This window comes from Tinamus guttatus, unplaced genomic scaffold (assembly GCF_059628265.1).
Source record: "Tinamus guttatus ecotype Peru unplaced genomic scaffold, ASM5962826v1 Tinamus_guttatus_pri_ptg000260l, whole genome shotgun sequence".
NCBI lineage: Eukaryota > Metazoa > Chordata > Aves > Tinamiformes > Tinamidae > Tinamus > Tinamus guttatus.
In genome coordinates this window covers 4,498,322-4,518,576 of record NW_028288794.1, presented here as the reverse complement: position 1 = coordinate 4,518,576, position 20,255 = coordinate 4,498,322, and the positions used below count along the sequence as shown (strand labels likewise).

Genomic DNA, 20,255 nt, shown 5'->3' with positions numbered 1-20,255 from the left:
CTAGAGCACTCCCACGTGCACAGGGTGGCATCCAGGCTGGTTCTGAACATCTCCGGAGAAGGAGACCCCATAGCCTGTCCGGGCTGTTCCAGGACGCTGCCACCGTCACAGCCAACAAGTTTTTCCTCAAATTCAAGCATAACTTCCTGGGCTTCTCTTTGTGACTGCTGCCTTTCCTCCTACTGCTATCCACCTGACACCTTCCGTTACAGTATTTGTTACACACACTGATGCGATTCCCCCTCGGCCTGCTCTTCCTTGGGCTGAAGAGGCCCAGCTCTCTCAACCTTTCACCCCTTTTCACCCGCCTCTTTACGCGAGCCCCGGATAACTGACTTGGAAAGCAACCCCTACGCCTGCATGTGAGAGCAGGCCGAGGCCACAGAGCTTTGAAAACATGGCTGCTCCTTCCCAGGAGCTTCCCGGCTCCTCCCTGGAGAAAGGAGAAAGCGCCTCCACACCTCCGCAGTCAAACCCGCTCCTCCCGGGACAGGGGCGGAGCGGCTCCGCAGGCTGGCGCTGCCGCTACAGTTGGCGAGTGCTGGAAAGCGGCACTTCCAGCACGGACCTGGGAAGCTTCCCCTGGCGCCCACCCCCCGCGCGGACGACACAAGATGGAGGCGGCGCGGCGGGGGGCGGGGCCCGGAGCGCGGGGGCGGGGCCCGGAGCGCGGGGGCGGGGCCTGGAGCGCGGGGGCGGGGCCGGCCGGCAGTGCGCGGGCGGCGGTGCATGCCGGGAGAGCCTATATGAGGGGGCCCTGGGGCCGCGCCTTCCGCTCCGCCGACCTTTCACCCGGCAGCGCTCGGCGGCACAACACGGAAGTGCGATGGCGGCCGCGGCGGAGGAGGCCGCGCGCAGCGGCCCGGGCGCCCCGTGCTCCGCGCGCCGCCGCCTCGACGTCATCTCCGGCCACCTGCGCGCGCCGGCCCGCGCGGCGCCCACGCCCGGCCCGTGCGGCGCGCAGGGCCCACCCGTCGCCTCCATCCCCAAGAAGCGGTAGGTGCGGGCGGTGCCAGCGCCCCGGCCGCGCGCGCTGCGCCGGGCTCCGTGGCGGCCGGGGGAGCCGCGCGGGGGGCGCTGCGCAGCGGCCGGGGCCGCTGATGGGGCTGGGGGGGGGGGCAGCTCCCAAAGGCGCCATGGGGTGGGTGTTTTTCGTGGGCCGCGGAATGGGGTGGTCCCTTCTCCGAGAGGGGAGGGCTTGTGCGAGGGCCCCGTTCGCTGTGGGCCGCAGGGGCGCGTTGGCACTCGCAGGGCGAGGAGTTGCTGCGTTGCCACGTGCAGGAGAGTGGGGTTCGTGCGGGGCCTCCTGCGGGGCCCACTCCAGTCACCCGAGCGCTTCCCCCCACGTGAGCTCTGCCCAACACACGCCCATAAAGGAGGCTGCAGCTCAGGCTGTGGGAGCTCAGCAGCTTTGTCATGTCCATTTTTTCTTCTGTGTCTTACAGTGTTCAGTAAAAAAAGGCTTGTTTTGGTAAGGAAAAAGTCGTGTTAGCTCTCTGAAAACTGTTTCCTTGCTTTCTGTTTTTTTACCACATTCTTTCAAATGCTGCAGTTATAATGCCATGGTATAGCTTCATGCAACTTGCAAGCTCATCCTGTCGGAAAGGCCAACGTTTTGCGATCTCTCCTCTCCCGGGTGTGGATTTCCTGTGGCTGTGTGGCTTCTTATCTTGCAGGAGTGTTTTAAGGCTCTGTTTATAGACAACTCAACTGCTCTCCTTTCAGTGACCTGTAAGCAGCCTGTAGCTCTTCCTGGTGTGCAGAGATAGTCTGAAGGCAGCTGCTGGTTAAGAGAGTGGTTCCTCCTTTGAGGAAAATCCATCCTGCCTGTTTTTCACTTGGAGCTTGTTTTTCCAGGCAAGTTGGAGCCATGGTGGGGGCTGTTCTGGCAGACTCTGCTTTCTGCCTAGGGCTTGCGTTGGGAGGGCATCCGTGTTACATCCGTGGAGTCAGATGTTAAGGACTCGAGGAGGCTGCAGCTTGCTTTGTGAGAAGATTTAATTGTGCAGGACAGGCACCCTGATGTCAAATGATGCTGTTCACTGGGGTGTAGTTTCTTTTTCCATAGAAATGCAGGGTTGGTAAACTTAGCTTTTGTGCTAATACCAATCAGCGACGTCATTCTCCCATACCAATCTTTTTGCTGTAGAATGTGCTCTAAGACATGTTGTGTGCCTTTAAAATGGTATTTTTCAAGGTATTTTACCTGTGTCATTGTAAATCTCGCCGAGGATTCCCCCCTCTCTCCCAGGTTTCTGTGGATGTTCCAGGATGGCTTTTTAGGTCTTCTTCATCTTACAGTCACACAGACACTCAAACTACTTTACTGCAGACCTGAGTCCTCTGCCCAGTGTGTCCCGTGTCTCTTGAATCGGTCAAGCAGCGGCAGGTCAGCCCGGCTGGAACCAGGCTCAGCCCCTCTACCACTCCCCACTTTTTAAGCTACAGAGTCATCCCCCCCCATCACTCCCTTCAAAACCTCGGCCGCAGTCTCTACCTAAATCCCAATATCCGAGGTACTTAAGTCTCATGTATTCTTTTTTTGTGACTTCTCAAAGGTGTTTGATCATACCTCAGGTATTCAGAGGAAGCCTCTACAGGACAGGGACACTTTCTTTTAGATTCTCCTCTTTGAACACGTGTGAGAACCTCAGACTCAGGTAGATCAGAGTAGTTGTACATTGTGCCTATTGCAGTTCTCATAATAGCAATATATTATATTCCTATAGCAAAAAAATGGTGTTGCAGAAGGATATTGTTGAACTGTAGCAGTACAAGTGTTAAGTTCACAAAACTGTGGAGGCTGTGGGAAGTGCAGGGAAGAGGGAGGACTGGAAGGTTATGATTGAATTTACATCTAGGGTGGTGAGTACAGAAGAGTGAAGTGTGGAGGAAATGAGCTTGTGAAATACAGCACAACAGGTCTTTGAAGTGCAAACATGAGTGAAAGGAGCTGTGGCTCAGTTGGTTAAGTACCTCTTCCTGAAATAGGACTATTTGCTTTATGCCCAGCATTTAACCTGTGTTGGTACGCTGCTTTTTAAATTTATATTCTTATTCTTCTATGGTGCAGCTTCGCAAGGTTTGTAGCCATCTCTGAAGATGCTTAAGTATTTTAAGCTTTGTCATAGTTCTAAGTGTTTTAGGTTGTTGAACAGACTCCAGAAAAGTTCTGAAGTTTCTCTAAAATTTTAAACTTGTCAAGTTTTCCTGCTCATTTTTTTTGAGCTGTGTGGGTATTCACTCTTATCGTTGCATCAAGCTGTATCATCTAGTTAGATTACAACACATTAGTTTAATCTGTACCAAATTTTACATCACTATCAAATTAATTGTCTTTCAGTGTTGTTTAGTAAGGCTTTCTCATGTATTCTCATAGTCATAGCCACAAAAGCATGCAGTACTAAACTCACAGATATTCTTTTCTCCCTATCAAGGCGACAGCAAAAAAATTCAGGAGTTAATGTGACCTCATGGTGGGAAGATCTTCAATATAATTTTTTATAAGTTACTGAAAAGCTTGGCTGGAAAATCTTAGAAGAATAACTGATCTACAGATAGTTGTGGTGATGGCGTGTGGCTTTTGGTGAGCAGTATTAGGGCAACCCGCACCAACATGCCTTTTCTCCTGCAGTCCATTAAATCTGTACATGGCAATTCAGCTTTTTCCCCCTCTTTCTGAACTATTAGTTTAACTGTGCCTAGCAAAGCTGTAAGCAGAGATATCTGTTTTCATTGTCTTGTGCATCTTTCAGGAGTGTTTGAAATAAGCAAATCAGAACATGATGGGTATGAGATTCAGTTCAGTCTGTTTTCCTAGCAGCTGGAAGGTTGCTGTGACTGCAGCCTTGTAGCACCTCATGTGTGACCTTCATGATATTTACCAAGGTGTGAGTTCTTCTGCACAGAAAATGAATACTACACCTATTAATTTACGATTTATTCGAACTGAATAGGAACATTTCTGTTAATGCAATAGACTAGAAGAATTGCTTTGACTTCCCAAAAGATGCCTTGAACTGAGCTGAATTAAGACCGTCTGTAGTTCAACATGTTGCGGCCAACTAGGATTCCTGGCAGTGCTACTGTTACCCTCGTAGACTGAATGTGGTGGCCGAGCATGATGCCTTGTTAAATCCCAAAGTGGCTGTTGTACGCAGGCTTTCAGGGGTCATTGTCAGACGAGAAGTTTTTTTTTTTTTTACAGATATCTCTATGTGCTACAGAATATGCTAAAATTTAACGGCACAGTAAATAAAGTAGTATTGTCCAGGAGCTGAGTTTCTTTTGCTTGAAAAATAAATAGTGGATGCTTGTTCTGTTCATTAACTTGAGTTTTTGAAAAAAGAGAAGTAGATCTCATTCTTTTTGCTATCTTAAAAAAATACTATGGCAGGACTGATGTCTAGGTTCAAAAAATAAAAACTTCAGTGCCTGTTCCATTACTATCTGAAAATAGTAAACACTTCTGTAGTGTACAGTGCCACACTTTTGTAGTGTGGGCATCTCTTCAAAGAGAAAAACAAAGCTGGCATCTTCTGAAGCAGAAGATACAGTGAATATTGCTTCTTGGAATGCATTCCATCACATAAGAATTATCATTTAGCTAAGTGTGCTTATTTGGAAGCTTAGGAATACTGGTTTTCCTGATATTGATTTTAGTATTTCATATTTAATTCAGCCATATTGACTGAAACTTTTTAGAAAAGAACCAATTTCCTTGTTCTTTGGGGCTTCATTTGTTCCACGTACCCTAACTAGGAATATATAAGGATGCTCTTGGTCATAACAGCTGTAAATGAAAAGCACAGTTTGCTTTGGAGTACCTGGTACGTTAAAGTTTATTTTATGCCTTAACTTTTGTGATTACATTAGCACTTTAACTTAGCTCTTAGGTTTTAAATATGAGCGTGGATTCCTATTGCTGTGTTTGCTATTTGGCAGAGAATAGCAACCGAGTTGGGTGTGCCTGTGTGGGTTTTCCTAGAAGCACAGGCTACAGAGGTGAAGGCTAAGGCTGTGAAACAAACATGTTATTTGGCTTCACAGGCTTGAGAGCAATTCCTTTTGGTTGCTGCAGGGAAGATCCTCCAAGAGGACAAAAGTGTAGGAATGACTAACAGCAGATGCTCCCTGCCTACAGCATGCCATTCTTCTCCAGAGCAGTGGTGCTATCTCAAAGCAGCTCTTGAAGAGATTCCTGGGGCTACGTTCTCCTCCTCTACTTCTAGGTACCCAATGACTAATTCAGTGCTGACTTCAAAACCGCCTGAGTGGCTTGCTTGCTTGGTGGCTGATAGCAGTCTCACTATGTAACTTAAATAGGGTCTCTGCTGCAGTTAGGGAGGGAGAGAGACCTTCCAGCATCACTGAAGGGCTGGCTTCTGAATTTCCATCAGCTTCCTGCATCAGTAACTGGCAGTCCATCTAAGCCAGGCTTTGAAGCATTGCTGTTTGGATGGTATCTTACTGATGCAACTCCTTAGCACTACAATACTGCCTGAACCTTACACTTATCTTGGATTTTGCAAGAGCTGTACAACCTGCAAGACCTTTTTGCATTGCTGCCTTAAGCAGCTGCTGGTGTTTTAGCCATTGTGGTTGCTCTTAGAACTGCTCCTTTAAACCTGCCTCTGCGAATGTACTGGGTCTTGGATGACAGAGCAGGAGTGTCTGTGTATGTGTAACATTTTTATGTGTAGGCTTCAATGCTTGGCATCAGCTGCTGATTGAATTGAAAATACTGTTGGGTATGGTGAGGAAACCATAAACCAAATGTGGTTTGGTTTCGATACTTTACGTTGCATTGATTCTGTATCTTTTGTTGTGTTTTAGGGAAATACCTGGAGCCGAATCATTTGATCTTCTAGCAAATTAGCTCAGGTTTGCTTTGCTCTTGTGTGGTGTGCCAGCTCTCCAGGCTGTGGTGAAGAGGGAGAAGTAGTGTTGCTATTTGATGCGCATCTGTGCGTGTTAGCTGGAAGCTCCGCACTTACCCTTCGGTCAGCACTGCCTCCCTGGAGAAAGGGAAGCAATTTCCAGGCAGTCAGTGTCTGTCACTAAAGCGTGAGATTTGAAGCCCATGTTGGTTTAATTCAAGTGCTTGGTTAAGGCTGGAAGCCTTGGCGAGCCAGAGGAGTGCGGGGACCGGAAATCCTTGCCACCCGTGCCCTACGGTGGGCAAATGCTGCCACCGCGTGGGCTTGTGTCTCTGCTTTGGTGCCTGTGATTGTTTCAGTGCTGGATGTGACAGTCTCCAGCGCTGGGATTTGAAGAGCTTCCTGCCTAGTGACTCCTACCTATTCTGTAATGAGCTCTCAGAGGGAGTGAGGAAAGGCTTGATTTGTTTAACAAGTATGTAAAAATTAATCCTTGTTGCATTGAGTCAAATGAGTATTTTGATGCTAGGTACTGTAATAAAATGAAGTATCTAAATTTCCTTAGCTCGGCTGTGCTGCTTTTGCAACACCGTCTTCTCGTGTCACTGTTACCATGGAAACTTGTTTTCTTTCAGATTTTTCCCTTTGGGCAATACCATTATATATAATGTTAAAAACAAGCTTTGTTTTGTATTTAGTACTTCATGCTTTTTTTTTTTTTTTCTTCTCCTCCCCTCCTGTAGTACGTCTGGTGACAAGCCAAACCTAGAGGAAGGGAAAGTCGCTTCCCCCCCCCCCCCCATGTAGTATTTCTGGCTAAAATATTCCTACTTTTATCTTTAGCAGAATATCAGGATAATTTAGTACTATTTCCGTTCCTGTGAAGGTAACAACTAACAGAGCTATCTTAAAATGATACGGTTCAGGTAGGATGTAGAACTGAACAGTTTTTAAAACATGAAAAATAGCAAATGTTGGTGAGAGTCTTCAACTTCTCTGTGTGTGTTCTTTGGAGAATAGATAGAAAGAAAAATGTAAGGATATGCTTATAAGATTGTCTTGCTATGTATTTAATATACACATGCCTATCAGTCAAATCAAACTGAACTTCTGATTGTTTTTTCAGGCTTGGACATGAAATTATTAACATGTTTTGAGATCATGAGTAACTTTTAAGTGTGTGTGTGCTTTTATTTATTTGTATTATTTACTGTTTAGCTAGCAGTTTAAGAAATTATTTGGACTTTTGAAAAACTAAAATAGAAATTAAGGTGTTGTTGCAGGGCAAACTTTGCATTTGAGATGGTACCAAATAATGAGTTGTTAGACAATATTTAATCTGTAAAAATCTAGGAAAAATGGCAGTATATATTGATTGCAGATCAACGTGTGTTTTGAGTTCTCAGTCCTCAGCACTTGTTGCATGCATTAGTCGTACACTGGGGGAGACTTTAATATCGGTTTAGGACTGTACATCCTCAGCATTTCTTTGTGGTCTTTGTGAAATTCTTATTTCAGAAGAATATATTGAGATCTTTGGAAGTTAAAAATGGGGAGATACAGAAAATGATTTTTTGTTGTTGTTGTGGTGGTGGTTTCCATACTTAAGCCGAAAAAGCATGAAGGTGAAGAGCAGGTGTCTTAAAGTAATTTCCCTAATTTGTGGTTCTTCAGATAGGAAAGCAACCCTGAGGAGCAGCCTAGTGCTGTGGCCTGTGCCTTGCAGGGCTCCTAATCCTGCACCTATCCTGAATAATCCGGGACCGAAGGGCCAGCCCCCCGCGCACTCTGCAGGCTTTTCCGCCTGCTCTCCCGAGGGGTCTTCTTGGGGCCTGTGGGTCAGTGGCCTCAGCAGTCAGCGAGGCTGACTTAATATATTAGAAATGCATATATATATAAACACATAATACGCTTAAATTCAAGCACTTGTTACCAGTTTTAGTAAAACACTTATTAAATGTTAGTTGTCATATTCTAGGAGATCCCAAGGTGTCCCTTTCATACCAAGCTCGAGTGGATCCTTGTCCCTTTCTGAGAGAAGGTGAAGTGCAAGGATTGGTCCTGTTGAAATGGGCAGCAGAGGGGCTGCTGCATCTCAGCTGCTGCTTGGCTGAATGGTTTAATCTTGGCTGAAACTTTAGAATTGCTTCAGTTGGGCGGAACAATATATGCAACATGCCTGGTGAAACACTTGTGTTTCAAACTGTAGTGCCATAGCTTCCTGTGTGTTTTCCATCTGACTAATGAAAACCTTGTGTATGGACCACTCGAAGAAAATGAACTCTGATTAAGCAGCATGTTGGCATCTGATGCTCCTCTTACCTTTGTTATAAAGGTCTTCAGTAAGCAATTATCACCCAGCTTCTTATATGTAAAGCTGGAGTTATAAGTGATTCATAACAATGGTTTATTTGAATTTAGACATCTTTTTTGGAAGGGTTGCAACTGATCCTTATCTTACTCCTTGTCTGTTTAGTGAAAGATTGAGTTACAGTCACTGTTTACTGAAAGATTGAACCATGTCGTACCATGGGTTGAGGTAAATCATTTGCCTTTAACTTATTGAAGATGCCTTTTAAATAAAATTCAGTTGTAAAGTTATCCTTTAATAGCTAGAGTAAATAAACGAGGACTTTTTTCAAGCAAAGTTAGGTTAATGTATAATTACTGTTTTTGTATTTCTTCTTAAATGATTATACTATGGACTTAGGACTATCATAATTAAAATATTTTCTATTTTAGAATAGTTGTGATTGAGGATTTAGTTTTGTATTTTAGCAATTATTATATATATATTTCCATATTCTTTCTTATGATGTCATTACTTTAAGGTCACATTCAAGTTGCTTGGTACATTATTCTTGCAATGATTTTTTTTTTTCTTCCCAGGAGTGCTTTGTTAAATGAGCATTTAAAAATGCAGTGGCTTTCGGTGTTGATGTTATAAAGTTTATTTCTTGACAGAGAATAAGTGGTAATTGTCTTTCATTCTGAAATTCAAATAATGCATTTTGGTGTTTTAATATTTGTGTAGAATTAAAAAAGGGCCTCTTTCAAGCATCACTTTTTTGCTGATCTATATCATACGGTGTGTGTTGGCTTCAACTGGTGGTCTTTCTGTAAAATACCGTGTTTTTCACACATCAAGATGTCATGTCTACAGTGTGAAAGAAAGTTACCTCAGAAAGATTTTTTTATTGCACTGTCTTAAGCTGTGTGCCTGTGATGGGCAATTGCTTTCTCGAATTACTACCTAAAGCTTTTCCAAAGCCATAAAGCTCCAAATTGCAGAGATGCTTCTGGTTTACAGTATGCTAACACATTCTCACTTTTTTCTCCCTTTAAGGCAAGAACTTCTAAAGTGGAATGGTTGGGGATATAATGACTCCAAATTCATATTTAATAAGAAGGGTCAAGCAGAATTCACAGGAAGAAGGTACGTTCAATTTATCATTGAAGCAGGATAAAGTGTTTTATTCAATGCTTTTTAAAAAAAAACAAATTGAAAAACATTGTTCAGTTATAGAAAGTTTTCTGCCTTGTTTATGCTCAGAATCAGTTTTAAGGTTGTTTGGTGTTTATCAGGTTTATTACACTCTATGTGTAGTCTTACATATGTTTTAAAATAGACTGTGTGACTTATAATAAGGTTTATTAAAGTATTACAAAAATACAAAATCTGCCTTATCCATAACTTTGTATATCTACTGTGCATTGAATGTCTTTTGAAGAGTGGGATCAGGTTAAGAATCTGCCTTACCTCCTAAAGGTTTGGTAGCATGCAGCAGTCCTGTGCAATTTTATTAGTTTTAAGAATCTCATGAGCATCATCGAGTAGCTTTACTACTTAACTTTCAATTCATTTTTTCTAAACTTTCCTGCATGGAGCTCTTCAATCCTCTGAACTTAAAAGTTGCTCTTTAATAGTGCATTTTTTTGGTGGTAACATGCTTTTCTGGCTTATTAACTCCTAGAGCTTTGTTCATCAGACCTAATTGTCTAAGAAATTTCATCCTTGAGTAAATAACAGGAAGATTAAGACTACTTAAACTGATCACTCTCTTCCAGTAGCATTTCAGCCTTTCATTTCACATACTTTTTCCTCCCTGAAAGAGGAAAGAGCCTTGCAATCTTTTTCCTGATTTTAAAAGATATAAATATAGTAACTAGTAACTTTTCTCTGCGTATCATACTGATGTGCTTACATTTAAGCGAGCCATTACTACTGTTTCAGTATTAATGTCTCAAGAACACACTGGTGGTTTCTTGCTAGAAATAATGAGATCTGCGAAGCTGTTTCTTGGAGTTGAAAGCCATTCTAGAGCTTTTCTAAAGGTCAAATAGGACCTTCTCTTCCTTTCCATAAGATTTTTATAAGATCTCCAGTAGTTTGTGGAGATTCCATAAGCATTTGCTTTAGTTGCTAGAGAGCTGCCTAGTTATGAACACACATCTTCCAGAGTTGTCGTCCTCTGGCAGGCACAGCTGCTGCTCTGTGTGCTTGCTTAGCCACCAAACAGGCCTTTCAAGCCAGGTGGAGTTACTGCTGAAATGCACTTGCCTTTGGGATATGGTTGAGGCTTTTGAGATTGCACTATCAGTTGCCTGAATTTTGCCTGAATTTTGTCCAAGTTGTCCTTATTTCTTTTCTTAGAAGCAAAGAAATGGGAAGCACTGAAAGAAAATGGGAGGAATGGGAAAACAACAAGTATTCATAGCTACTTTCATAGCTCACAAAGCTGAGGGTAGGTAGGGTTTGAGGATCCTGACAGGGTTTGAGGATCCTGACATACTGCACTAAAGAAATCAGAACATTACATTGTTTTCATAAATTCCTCTTTAGGATTGCATAGAAGAGATTTTTCTTTTTTCCTCTTTTTTTTTTTTTTTTTTTTACCTAGACTTTTGCTCCTATCACTGCCACTCATTCTTCCAGCTGATATTTCTTTAGCTCTTCCTCTGGAGTAGGTTATGCTCCATAGCAAGCTTCCGCAATGAAGAAAGAAAGGGCATGGAACTGGACTTTCATTTTAGAGGCTGCTGCTGGTTTGGCTAATGAGCACGAGTCCATGCTCTGGAATGGTGCTGCTCTTGCCCATCTGCAGTCTCTCTGAGTGATGGTTAATGAGAAGGGCCCTCTTGGGCCATGCCAGTGTAGCTCCTATGCAGTGGTCTCCCGGGGATAGAAGGACTCTGAGAAGAGTGGGAACTCAACTTTTGTGACAACTACTCTTTCAGCATCTGCAAAGATTGCTGGAGATGCCTAGTGCTTTTAGTGTCCATTTACAGATATATTGTCCATGAACTTACCAAATACTCTTTGAGACAGTAAACTGATACTGCCTGGCTCTCTAGCATCCTTCTGGCAGCACCTTCTGGAAGGGTCACTTGCTGTGTAATGTACTTCTGTCTTAAACTGAGTACCCCTTATTTCTTGTGTTGTAGGATTAGGGGAATAACACTTCTTTGTTCAACTTATCTGCTACCACCTTGATTGCAGGACTTGGTCATATCTCCTCCCCATACTCTTCTGACCATACAGAGAAGTCCTGGGTGTTCTAGTCTCTCCTTGCAAAACTCTATCCCCTTGATCTTACTTCTGTGAACTTTCTCTAATGCTGCCTGTCTTGATGCAGGGGCAGGAGCTGCACACACAAATCAAGATGAATGAAGGTCTTATAAGGAGCAAAAAGACTGTCTTGTTTCTCAAAACTCTTCCTGATGATGCATAATACTTGGCTGCTGTTGTATGTTGTTAGTGATGATGCCAAAATTTTTACTGGATTAACAAGCAACCTGAGTTCAGCAGAATGTGCATGTGCCATTTGATCTTTTTTCCTGCTCCTGCAATCATCTACATCAAAGTTTATCTTTTGTTTTTCATTTGCCTGCTTATTTACCTTTTTTAAAAGATTCTAGAGTTCTGTGCAACCAGGGTGGCCAAAATGGACTTAATTTCCACCTGCTTGGAGATTCCACTCTTTAATTTAGAACACCAATGAAGATTTTAAAGAAATCTTCAGCATTGTTCCCACCAGTATTGCTCTGTGAGGACCTGTACTGCTGAGTTTGTCTTGGACAGGGATCAATAATCCTTGCCCTTCCTGTCTTAACTTCTTTCAGTTAATGAGAGAACCTTTCCTTTAGTTCTGTAGCAGCATACTTCCTCTACTAATCTTTGTGGAAAAACAAATGTTTTTTAATTATGTGTTCATTCACAGAACTCCATGGTTAGTGAAACAGGATTTCCTTTTCCAGGAAACTGCTACTGGTAGGAACTGCTTATAGATCTAGTTTGGCCTTTGAATAAGTAGTGAAGATTGCTGAAGCTTAAGTTCCCAAACTTCAGAACCATTGATGGGTCAGGCTTGTAACTGGCTCAACAGTGAATAAAAATCTTCAAGAACACTTATCAGGCTTAATGCAGTGATCCAGGTGGAATCTGTAGTAAGGTTTCTCAGCTGCTGAAAGTTCCTAATACTGTTCTCTTCTCCTTGGAGAACGTTTGTACATTTGTATATGTGCATCATGTGTACATATAATTAACAACTTTGATCTGAACAGTGCGTCTCCCGCCTCACCTATTCTGCATGTGGTTGCATGGCTGTAATCAGCTCATCTGTCCCTTGTCTGTCCAGCTAATTCAGAGTAAACTTTCACAGATTTTTATCTGCTATGTAGATAGGCTTTTCCTAAGATAGAAGCTAAATACTTTTCAGTGTCCATGTTCCCCTTCTGGGGCTTGACCTGAGGCTTCTCATGCCATACAACGTCTTCTGTTAGGACAGTACCTGGCATGGTACATGGTACAGCCAAGTACATGGCTTTTCTGTGGCATTCAGAGGGTTATTCGACCTGGAAGGTGTTGAACTTGCATTATGGTGGTTTTTGCTCACCTAGACTCCAGTCTTTGATTGAAATATTGACTGAGAAGAGTGAGTAGCTTGGGTTAGAAAATGTAGAAAGAGTAAAAGCAGTTGTCACACAGCCTTCTGCCTTACTCGGAGACATTTCTTAAATGGAGAGGGTGGTAGTGGTTAAAAAACAAACAAACAAAAACTGCAAAACCCTAAATTTTGCTGTGATTCCCAAAGATCTTAAAGTGAAAGTGATATTTAAGTTAACAGTTGGTATGATTTTGTGTTAAGTACAGAACACTTAAATACTGTGAAGTATGTGCTTGCATGAAAGTTGAATATATAGAAGTCTTGCAAGCATGTAGATAAAGCATTTCATTTAAAACTTACTCTTTGTGACCAAGTAGCATCAAAAGCAGTGTGTCTGATATGCATTGTTTTAATTTAAAATGACCATATGTAATATTGACTTTACAGGTACAGATTAGGTGGTATGGTATTACCAACTTTTAAGGAATGGATAGAAAAAACCTTTGGAGCAAGTCTGGAGCACAAATCTACCTCTAGAGTAAGTAAATAGCTCAAAAAATCAGTTCCTTTGAACATTCATATTGGTGATCAAGACCAGTTTGTGTACTAAAAACAATTCGGAAGTTGTCAAATGGCTTTGCATATGGTTGACTTACAGTATAGCAGCACTTTAGAAGAGCTGATATTTGTTACAGAACTGCTACATGAAACCTTCAATAGAAAAACTTGCTATTCTCATTCAGCTGGTAATACTTTAATTGCAGTAAGTCTTTTGCAAAGTGAATTTTTGTCCGTAGTTGTAGTTTGTTTTCCCATTTGCTGAAACTTTTAGCCAAGAGGGAGTTTCATTTACAAGGACTCATGGTTGTTCACGGTAACAAGTGTAAAGATGGTGAAGTTAAAATATGCAATGTTTCCAGTGCATTTGTTATAAACAGGCTATGCTCATGCAGTGGTTAGGAAGTGACCTGTTCTGGAAAACAGTTTCTTCAGTTAGCTCAAGATTGCATTTTTGCTGAAGCCAATAATCTTTTAGGACCTGAAAATGTGAACATGTCTTCAGTCTTGTTCTGACCATTCCTGCTTTCATCTGTTATGGCTTGCAGGCCAATAGAACTGCCAGGACAGTTGCGGGGGGGGGGGGGGGAAATCTGTCTTCACATGAGCATCTTCCTTGACCCACATTGGTTTTAAGTGGTAGTGGAATTGCTTTCACTAGTTGTGACTAGTGGCCTGAGAGCAGTTCTTCCCCTTTCTTATGTATAGAAACATAGAAAGAAGTATGATTAGAAGACAAGGGAGGCTTCTCAAATATTATCCTCCTTCTACAGCACATCTTGCAGACCTGCTCCTCATGAGATCGGCCAGCAATATGAGTTCTATCCTGTTGTGTAGGAAGTTCTCATGCTGTCGTAATCTGAATTTTGTTGTAACCTTGACACCAGATAGGAGACCCCTCTGGAGTCTCTAATGTAAGTCTGGACTTGCAGAATTCCTAACTATTACTGTGGGTCTTCTGTTCTAATGTCTCAGTGATGGTTTCTAGTGTATATTACTTTTTACTGTCTGCTGTCATCAGAGAATAAAGGAACTCGGGCATAGGAACAGCAGTAGGAAAAGGGCTTCTTGGTCCGTTAGTCTTTGTACCTCATTTCTTCTTGCCTCTGTTCTATAAGACCAGAAGTTTTTGCAGTGCAAGTTGCTTTCTTGCTATCACTAGCAAGCAGTAAATGTTCCTGCTTCTTGATGCTCAAAGCTTCATCAGTTTTCTTTCTCCTCAGATTAGAAAAGCCTTATCAACAGAAGCAACAAACTTAGTTCAAGTAGGCTTCCTTGCTGCCCTTCCAGTATATGAATCTCATTCAAATAGCTCATTCCTACAAGAATAAAGGTATATTTTTCATCTGACATTGTTATAGATAGTTAGTATAAGTGAATTATAGATTATAAGTGAGCATTTACTGCTTTCTTCAGTAAATTTCCTGCAGAAAGCTGAGAAATGGTCAACCTTTCAGATGTCATCTGGGATCTATGTTCTTGTGGGCCACTACTTGCAGTGTTGTAACAGGTCTATCTTTTATTGAGGATGCTTTCCTTAAGTAAATTAACTTACTCAAATAGATGAGTCTATTTAGAGTGAACATAGACTTCGCTGGAAAATGTCCCAAAGCCAAGTTTAGAGATGAATCATTCAAACACACAATGTACATGAAATCTGATCTTGGCTTCATCTGTGCTTATTGTGTTAAGTTGTCATCTCTTAGTAGCAATGTGCTGCTTTTGAACCTTGAGGCTCTTTGAGGCTTGAAGACAGCCAAGTAGCTGTCTCATGCAGATGTTCCTTAATGAATAATTCCTGTAAGTACTTTTAAAAATTCCAACATCAACATATGTTATTTCTTTTATAATGGGCACTGTTAGGCAAGTAGGAAAGTTGCCTCCTCATGGGTCTGCTCGTTACCTGAACACTTCCTTTTTGAAGGTTGTCCTTCTTCCTGTAGTTATCTTAGTGCAAGAGCCAGCCAGTTCAGAAGAGACTGGAGGGTGCCAGATGAGAGACTATAGATCTCTGTATTCTCCTTACAGTTAGTTTGGGAGCTGGTGCTGTGCTCTAAGATTTTGTCTTAACAATTCACTCCTAACATGGCAGCAGAAAGTATAGGCTGGGTGGAACAAAAATAGATGAAACCCTTCAAGGACAGGAAATTTTCATGGGTGAATGTAGTTTTTTATAGAAGGCGTAGAATTTAAGAAATGAGAGGAAAATGAATTCAGCTTTTACTGGTCAATAAGCATAAGATGGCCTAAAAAAAGAAATGTTCTTTCTTTGATTATGTAGGCTCTTGTACATAATACTTGGTCTTTGGTAGTAGGATTTTAAGCAAGCTCATCTGGCATCATTAGACAGTGCATACAGCCTTTCCTATTGACTTGAAAACAAAATTTTAAGAATGCTCTTTCATTTCAGTTGAAGCTGGTGTTACTTGGCTTGCTAGGATTGTCTTTGTGTTGAAATTTTGAAAGACCTACAGTGTATGCTTCAGGTGGTTTTGTGCAGCTTATTTTTAGGAGTATTAAATGAAGATATTGAAAAAAAAAATTCAATTCTCCTGTTCTTGAGCGACTGGTAGTTAGAAGAAACTTATTTTTTCCCCAATAGGAATGCATTGAAGTATAGGCATCTGAGGTTTTAAGCATAAGACTAAAACTTTATATTCAATTAAATAACACCTTAGTTAAAGGCGGTGGGGAAAAAGTGTGAATAAACCTAAAAGTTCCTCTATTCATTACATTAAAAGAGCTACTTTTTTAAACATTCAAAAATGAACTTACTTCTTAAATTTCTGTTTTCTAGGCAACCTTAAATGTTAATGATGTACCTCCACCCATTGTAAATGAAGAATTCATTCAGGATCTTAGAGCCACTAAAATCTCATATTCACAGGATGCAGAAGATAGGGTATTCAGAGCTCATGGTAAGAGGATGTCATTTATGTAACTGTGTGCTTTTAGATACTTCCTGTTCTAACTTCTTAATTTATTATTTGGGTTTTAGGTCACTGCCTACATGAGATATTTGCACTCAGGGAAGGAATTTTTAAGCGAATTCCTGATATAGTTGTCTGGCCTGGTAAGCCGTAATTCTTCTTTTCCTTTCTGATCTGGGAATTTGTTTCCTAAACTATACTTTCTTGTCATGGAGAAACTCCTGAAGGGTTTTTTTCATGAGTGGTAACCATGATCACTTAACGTCTGGATTACTAGTTTTGCCTGGGATATCCCAATACTTCATATTGCCACGGGGAAGTCAAGTTCGTTGTTAAATGTAGCTGAAGTTTTTGTGGGCAGATGAATTGGAATGCATTCAAAAAAGCAAATATGACAAGCAACTCTGCTTTTGAAACTGAATGTCAGCCAGGATAAAACAGATGTTTTTCTTCTTCGTGTTTCAGAGGAGACTTTTTTCACTTCATATGTATTGGATAACCTACTTTAAAGAAGACTTGAACTTAACTTTCTCTCCAATACATCTAGCAGAAATGTTTGCTAGCTAGTTTGCTAGGAAGTCTCAATCCATGAGTATAGCAAGGCTATTTTACCAGGAAACTAAGGTTATAGTCTTTTCTTTAGAAGTATGATTGTTCAAATCTGAACTTCACTCTGGAACTCCAATACTTTTGAGCCTGGTTTGTATTTGCTCCCTAACTGCTTTTGAAATATCTTCTTTGCTGGTGTTTGAAAAGGTGCTGCCGTTTATTCAGCCTGTTTTCTAAACAAAAATTTTGTGTGTGTCAATTTTTTTCAGTTTGCCACGAAGATGTAGTTAAAATTGTGGAGTTAGCCTGTAAGCACAGTCTCTGCATAATACCATTTGGTGGTAAGTATTATCAAATCTCAGGCTGTTTAACATCAATAAGTTAAAATGTACTTGAATTAAATTTTGGTATATTGTAATTCACAATTAATTATTTGAACTTTCTACCTTGGGGGATGAGGAGTGTTTAAGGAAAATGCTTCCCCTTCTATTGTGGGAAGCGAAGGTGTCTGGTGGTGTTGCTCTTGGAGAGTGTTTTATGTGCTTGATTAGTTGGCACTGTCTCTGCAGTCATTAGTGCCTGAAAGGGATTCTTGTAGTACCTTACACATTCTCGTTAGTATTATTGTTTTTTTCTTTCTCTTGTGACTTTTGTAGTCTTTGAGAAGTCAGAGGGTTTGCAGAGGTGGTTCTAGGATATATTATAAAGATGCATTAGAAACCTCCAAAGAGGTTTGCCATCTGATTTTATTCATCTGTTTTTATAGTTATACTCTTCCAAAAGTTTTATATTGATTGAAGGTAAGTATTGTGGTAAGTATTGTGTTCCTATATTAAGGAGATTCAGCCAACTTTCCAGATAGGAGCATAATATCTTTGTAATTCTATCACTTGGTATTTAAAAACAACAACAGTTTCTCGGATGGCTTTGATATTGCTCTATTTCAATATTCTGTTCTGGACTTTAGCGTCAGCAGTGGGATGCTGGTCAAGGATAAGCAGCATAAAGAAAGTGATCTTTAAGTTCATAACATGAGAAAGAACAGGTTACATGTAATGTTCTAAGATAACTTTTATTAAACAATGTTTTTTTCCATATTTTCAGGAGGAACAAGTGTCTCTAGTGCTCTTGAATGTCCTGAGGAAGAGAAAAGAACAATTGTCTCCTTGGACACATCACAAATGGTACATAGCTCTTCTATAAGAAAAAAAACATGTTGAAATTAAAAGCACCCTACAACTACTTTAAATGATGATCAGTGGAGAATAATGTTTCTGTGCTTAATGCGGGAATAAAGAGTTAGAAATACTATACATATGCCATGTATAGTATGATTAAGTTCTTGATTAAATTTTCTTTTAATTCAAATGGTATTTTACTGATGTTACTACAACTGCCTGTTTTCTCTGTCTATTAATGTCTTAAAACAGTTTTCATAATGCTGCTTTTTCTAACCTCTGTTCAAGATAAAAGCAGAGCTATTATCTGTATTGACTAGATAATCCCTAGTTAAGAGTGAAGAGGGAAGTTGAAGGTTTTGACTTGCTCTGTATGAAGTGAGCTAAAATGAAACTTGCATTTCTTTTCTATTTTGCATGGATTTTTTCTCCTTTGCATGGATTGTTCTTTTTGACTGTGACACTTAGGGTAGCCTGTAATTCATAGTATTTGCTTCTTTCCTGTTCAGTAGAATATGCTAATAGGACAGTGAATGTTCCCATCAAACAAAATGAAATAATCTTTCTAGATATTTTAACTTTCTTAAGTACTTCTCTTATAGCATGTCCGAGTATATTTTCTGTTTCTAGTGTAGTGTGTCAACACCCAAGAGCTGAAGTGGATTATTGCCTGCAGCCTACTTAACCCACCATACATATTCAGGAATACTTCCTTTGGTGCACTCTTAATGTCTAGATATTTAGATTCAGATACCTTCAGTTGTTCCAGTTGTGGGGAAAAAAAAATAATTATGTCATTAATTTCTGTAAGAACTAAATTACTTCTGGCTTTTCTGAAGGGCTTCTCTAAGCCTTCCTCGGGTAAATTGACTAATGAGTATAATGCTACTTTTAGTCACTTCATAGTGACTTTACAAACCATAACCTGTTGTGTAGCTGTTTGAGGTGTTGAGGGAGCTCAGCTTCCATTGCTGTCACAAGTAGAATTGTATTAAGTTTTATGAGCAAGTATGTGGGCTATATAGTGTTTTAGAACAAGTAAACAAATCTTTAATACTAATTCTTAACTTTGATGTGTTTTTCAACAGAATCGGATTCTCTGGATAGATGAGAAAAACTTAACAGCTTGTGTAGAAGCTGGCATTATTGGACAAGACTTGGAAAAACAGGTATTTAGACTTGTGATCCTGTGTTTCTTCATATCGTTCTTAAAGTTGCTCCTCATCTTGCCAAAAATCATTGGATTTATGGTGTATTTTCATACAGGCACTGAACTGCTAAGCATTAAATACATGGTTATGAACTATATTACACTGGATGCTGTATTTGATATATATATATATTAAAACTGTTGCTAGCTCTAGCTACAAAGAACATGCAATAATAAGCTGACAATTGATCAGCTGTAATAGTGTGCTGCTTGCAAATCTTAGCTATGCCTTTTATAAGGCACTTCACTTTGAAATGTTGTCACTTCACAAGATAGAGCAGAAAAAGTATGAACTGTTGTTCTATGGCAAAAGATTTAATTATTTTAGCTAGAGGCAGTGTTTCCTCAGAGAGGTTGTAGCATATAGCAGATTTGCTGCTGCTGGTGCTGCTTAAAATTCTCTAAAGGAGAGTTGAGGGAGTTCAAAACATGGATCCCAGTGGAAAAATTCATCATTTCTCAGTGATCTTTGGATGCTTTTAATTGGTTTATCAGACAAGCCACGGCATCTTCTTTCTCAGTGTTCCTCTGTAATCAAGCAAGCTGCGAATATTTGCTACTATTCCTCAGGAGACACCCTTTGTTCATAAAGTGTTAGGTAATTTCTGCCTTATTTGACAGCTAAATGTCATCTAAACTTTCCAAAGGGCCTTAATGAACTTTATAAATGCACAAAAACTTGCTTGAAAAGTTTCTTTTGAACAACTATTTTCACCCTTCTTTTCTTTTTTTGGATGGAGGGAAGGGGAAGAGAATTTGTAAAGCTTTACTGACAATGATTTATGATGAGAAAGATGGCTTTTTCATCTCTAGCTAGATTGTGACAGTGCAAACTGATTGTTTCAAATACACTAAATGCAGTTTTTTCATTGTGAGACTGCTGGATCTCAATTTCTGTTGGCCTGCTTTGGTGCAGCAATTTTAAGGATTTTCAGTAGACCTCAGGTGCTGTGCAGATGGCAAAGCCAAACTAATATAGAAAAATGAGAAACAAGTGACTACTTAATGCACAGGAATGCCTGATCTGCATCACAAATAGTTGACAGCATTGCATGCAGGAGGCC

General features: G+C 40.7%; 1 protein-coding gene across 2 annotated transcripts in view; it reads left to right on the top strand.

Moving 5' to 3' along the window:
• Positions 1 to 789: 789 nt before the first annotated feature.
• The window catches only part of AGPS (alkylglycerone phosphate synthase), a 43,632-nt gene continuing 24,166 nt past the window's right edge, over positions 790 to 20,255 (top strand). The window contains exons 1-8 of one of the 2 annotated variants that reach the window (XM_088527038.1): positions 790 to 996; positions 9,226 to 9,315; positions 13,214 to 13,304; positions 16,122 to 16,242; positions 16,323 to 16,397; positions 17,073 to 17,144; positions 17,908 to 17,987; positions 19,070 to 19,150. In XM_088527038.1, the coding sequence (XP_088383164.1) occupies positions 827 to 996; positions 9,226 to 9,315; positions 13,214 to 13,304; positions 16,122 to 16,242; positions 16,323 to 16,397; positions 17,073 to 17,144; positions 17,908 to 17,987; positions 19,070 to 19,150 (780 nt within the window). In that variant the 5' untranslated portion in view covers positions 790 to 826. Of the gene's footprint in view, positions 997 to 9,074; positions 9,316 to 13,213; positions 13,305 to 16,121; positions 16,243 to 16,322; positions 16,398 to 17,072; positions 17,145 to 17,907; positions 17,988 to 19,069; positions 19,151 to 20,255 lie in introns of those variants that run through there. The other variant, XM_088527039.1, reaches the window with a different exon arrangement.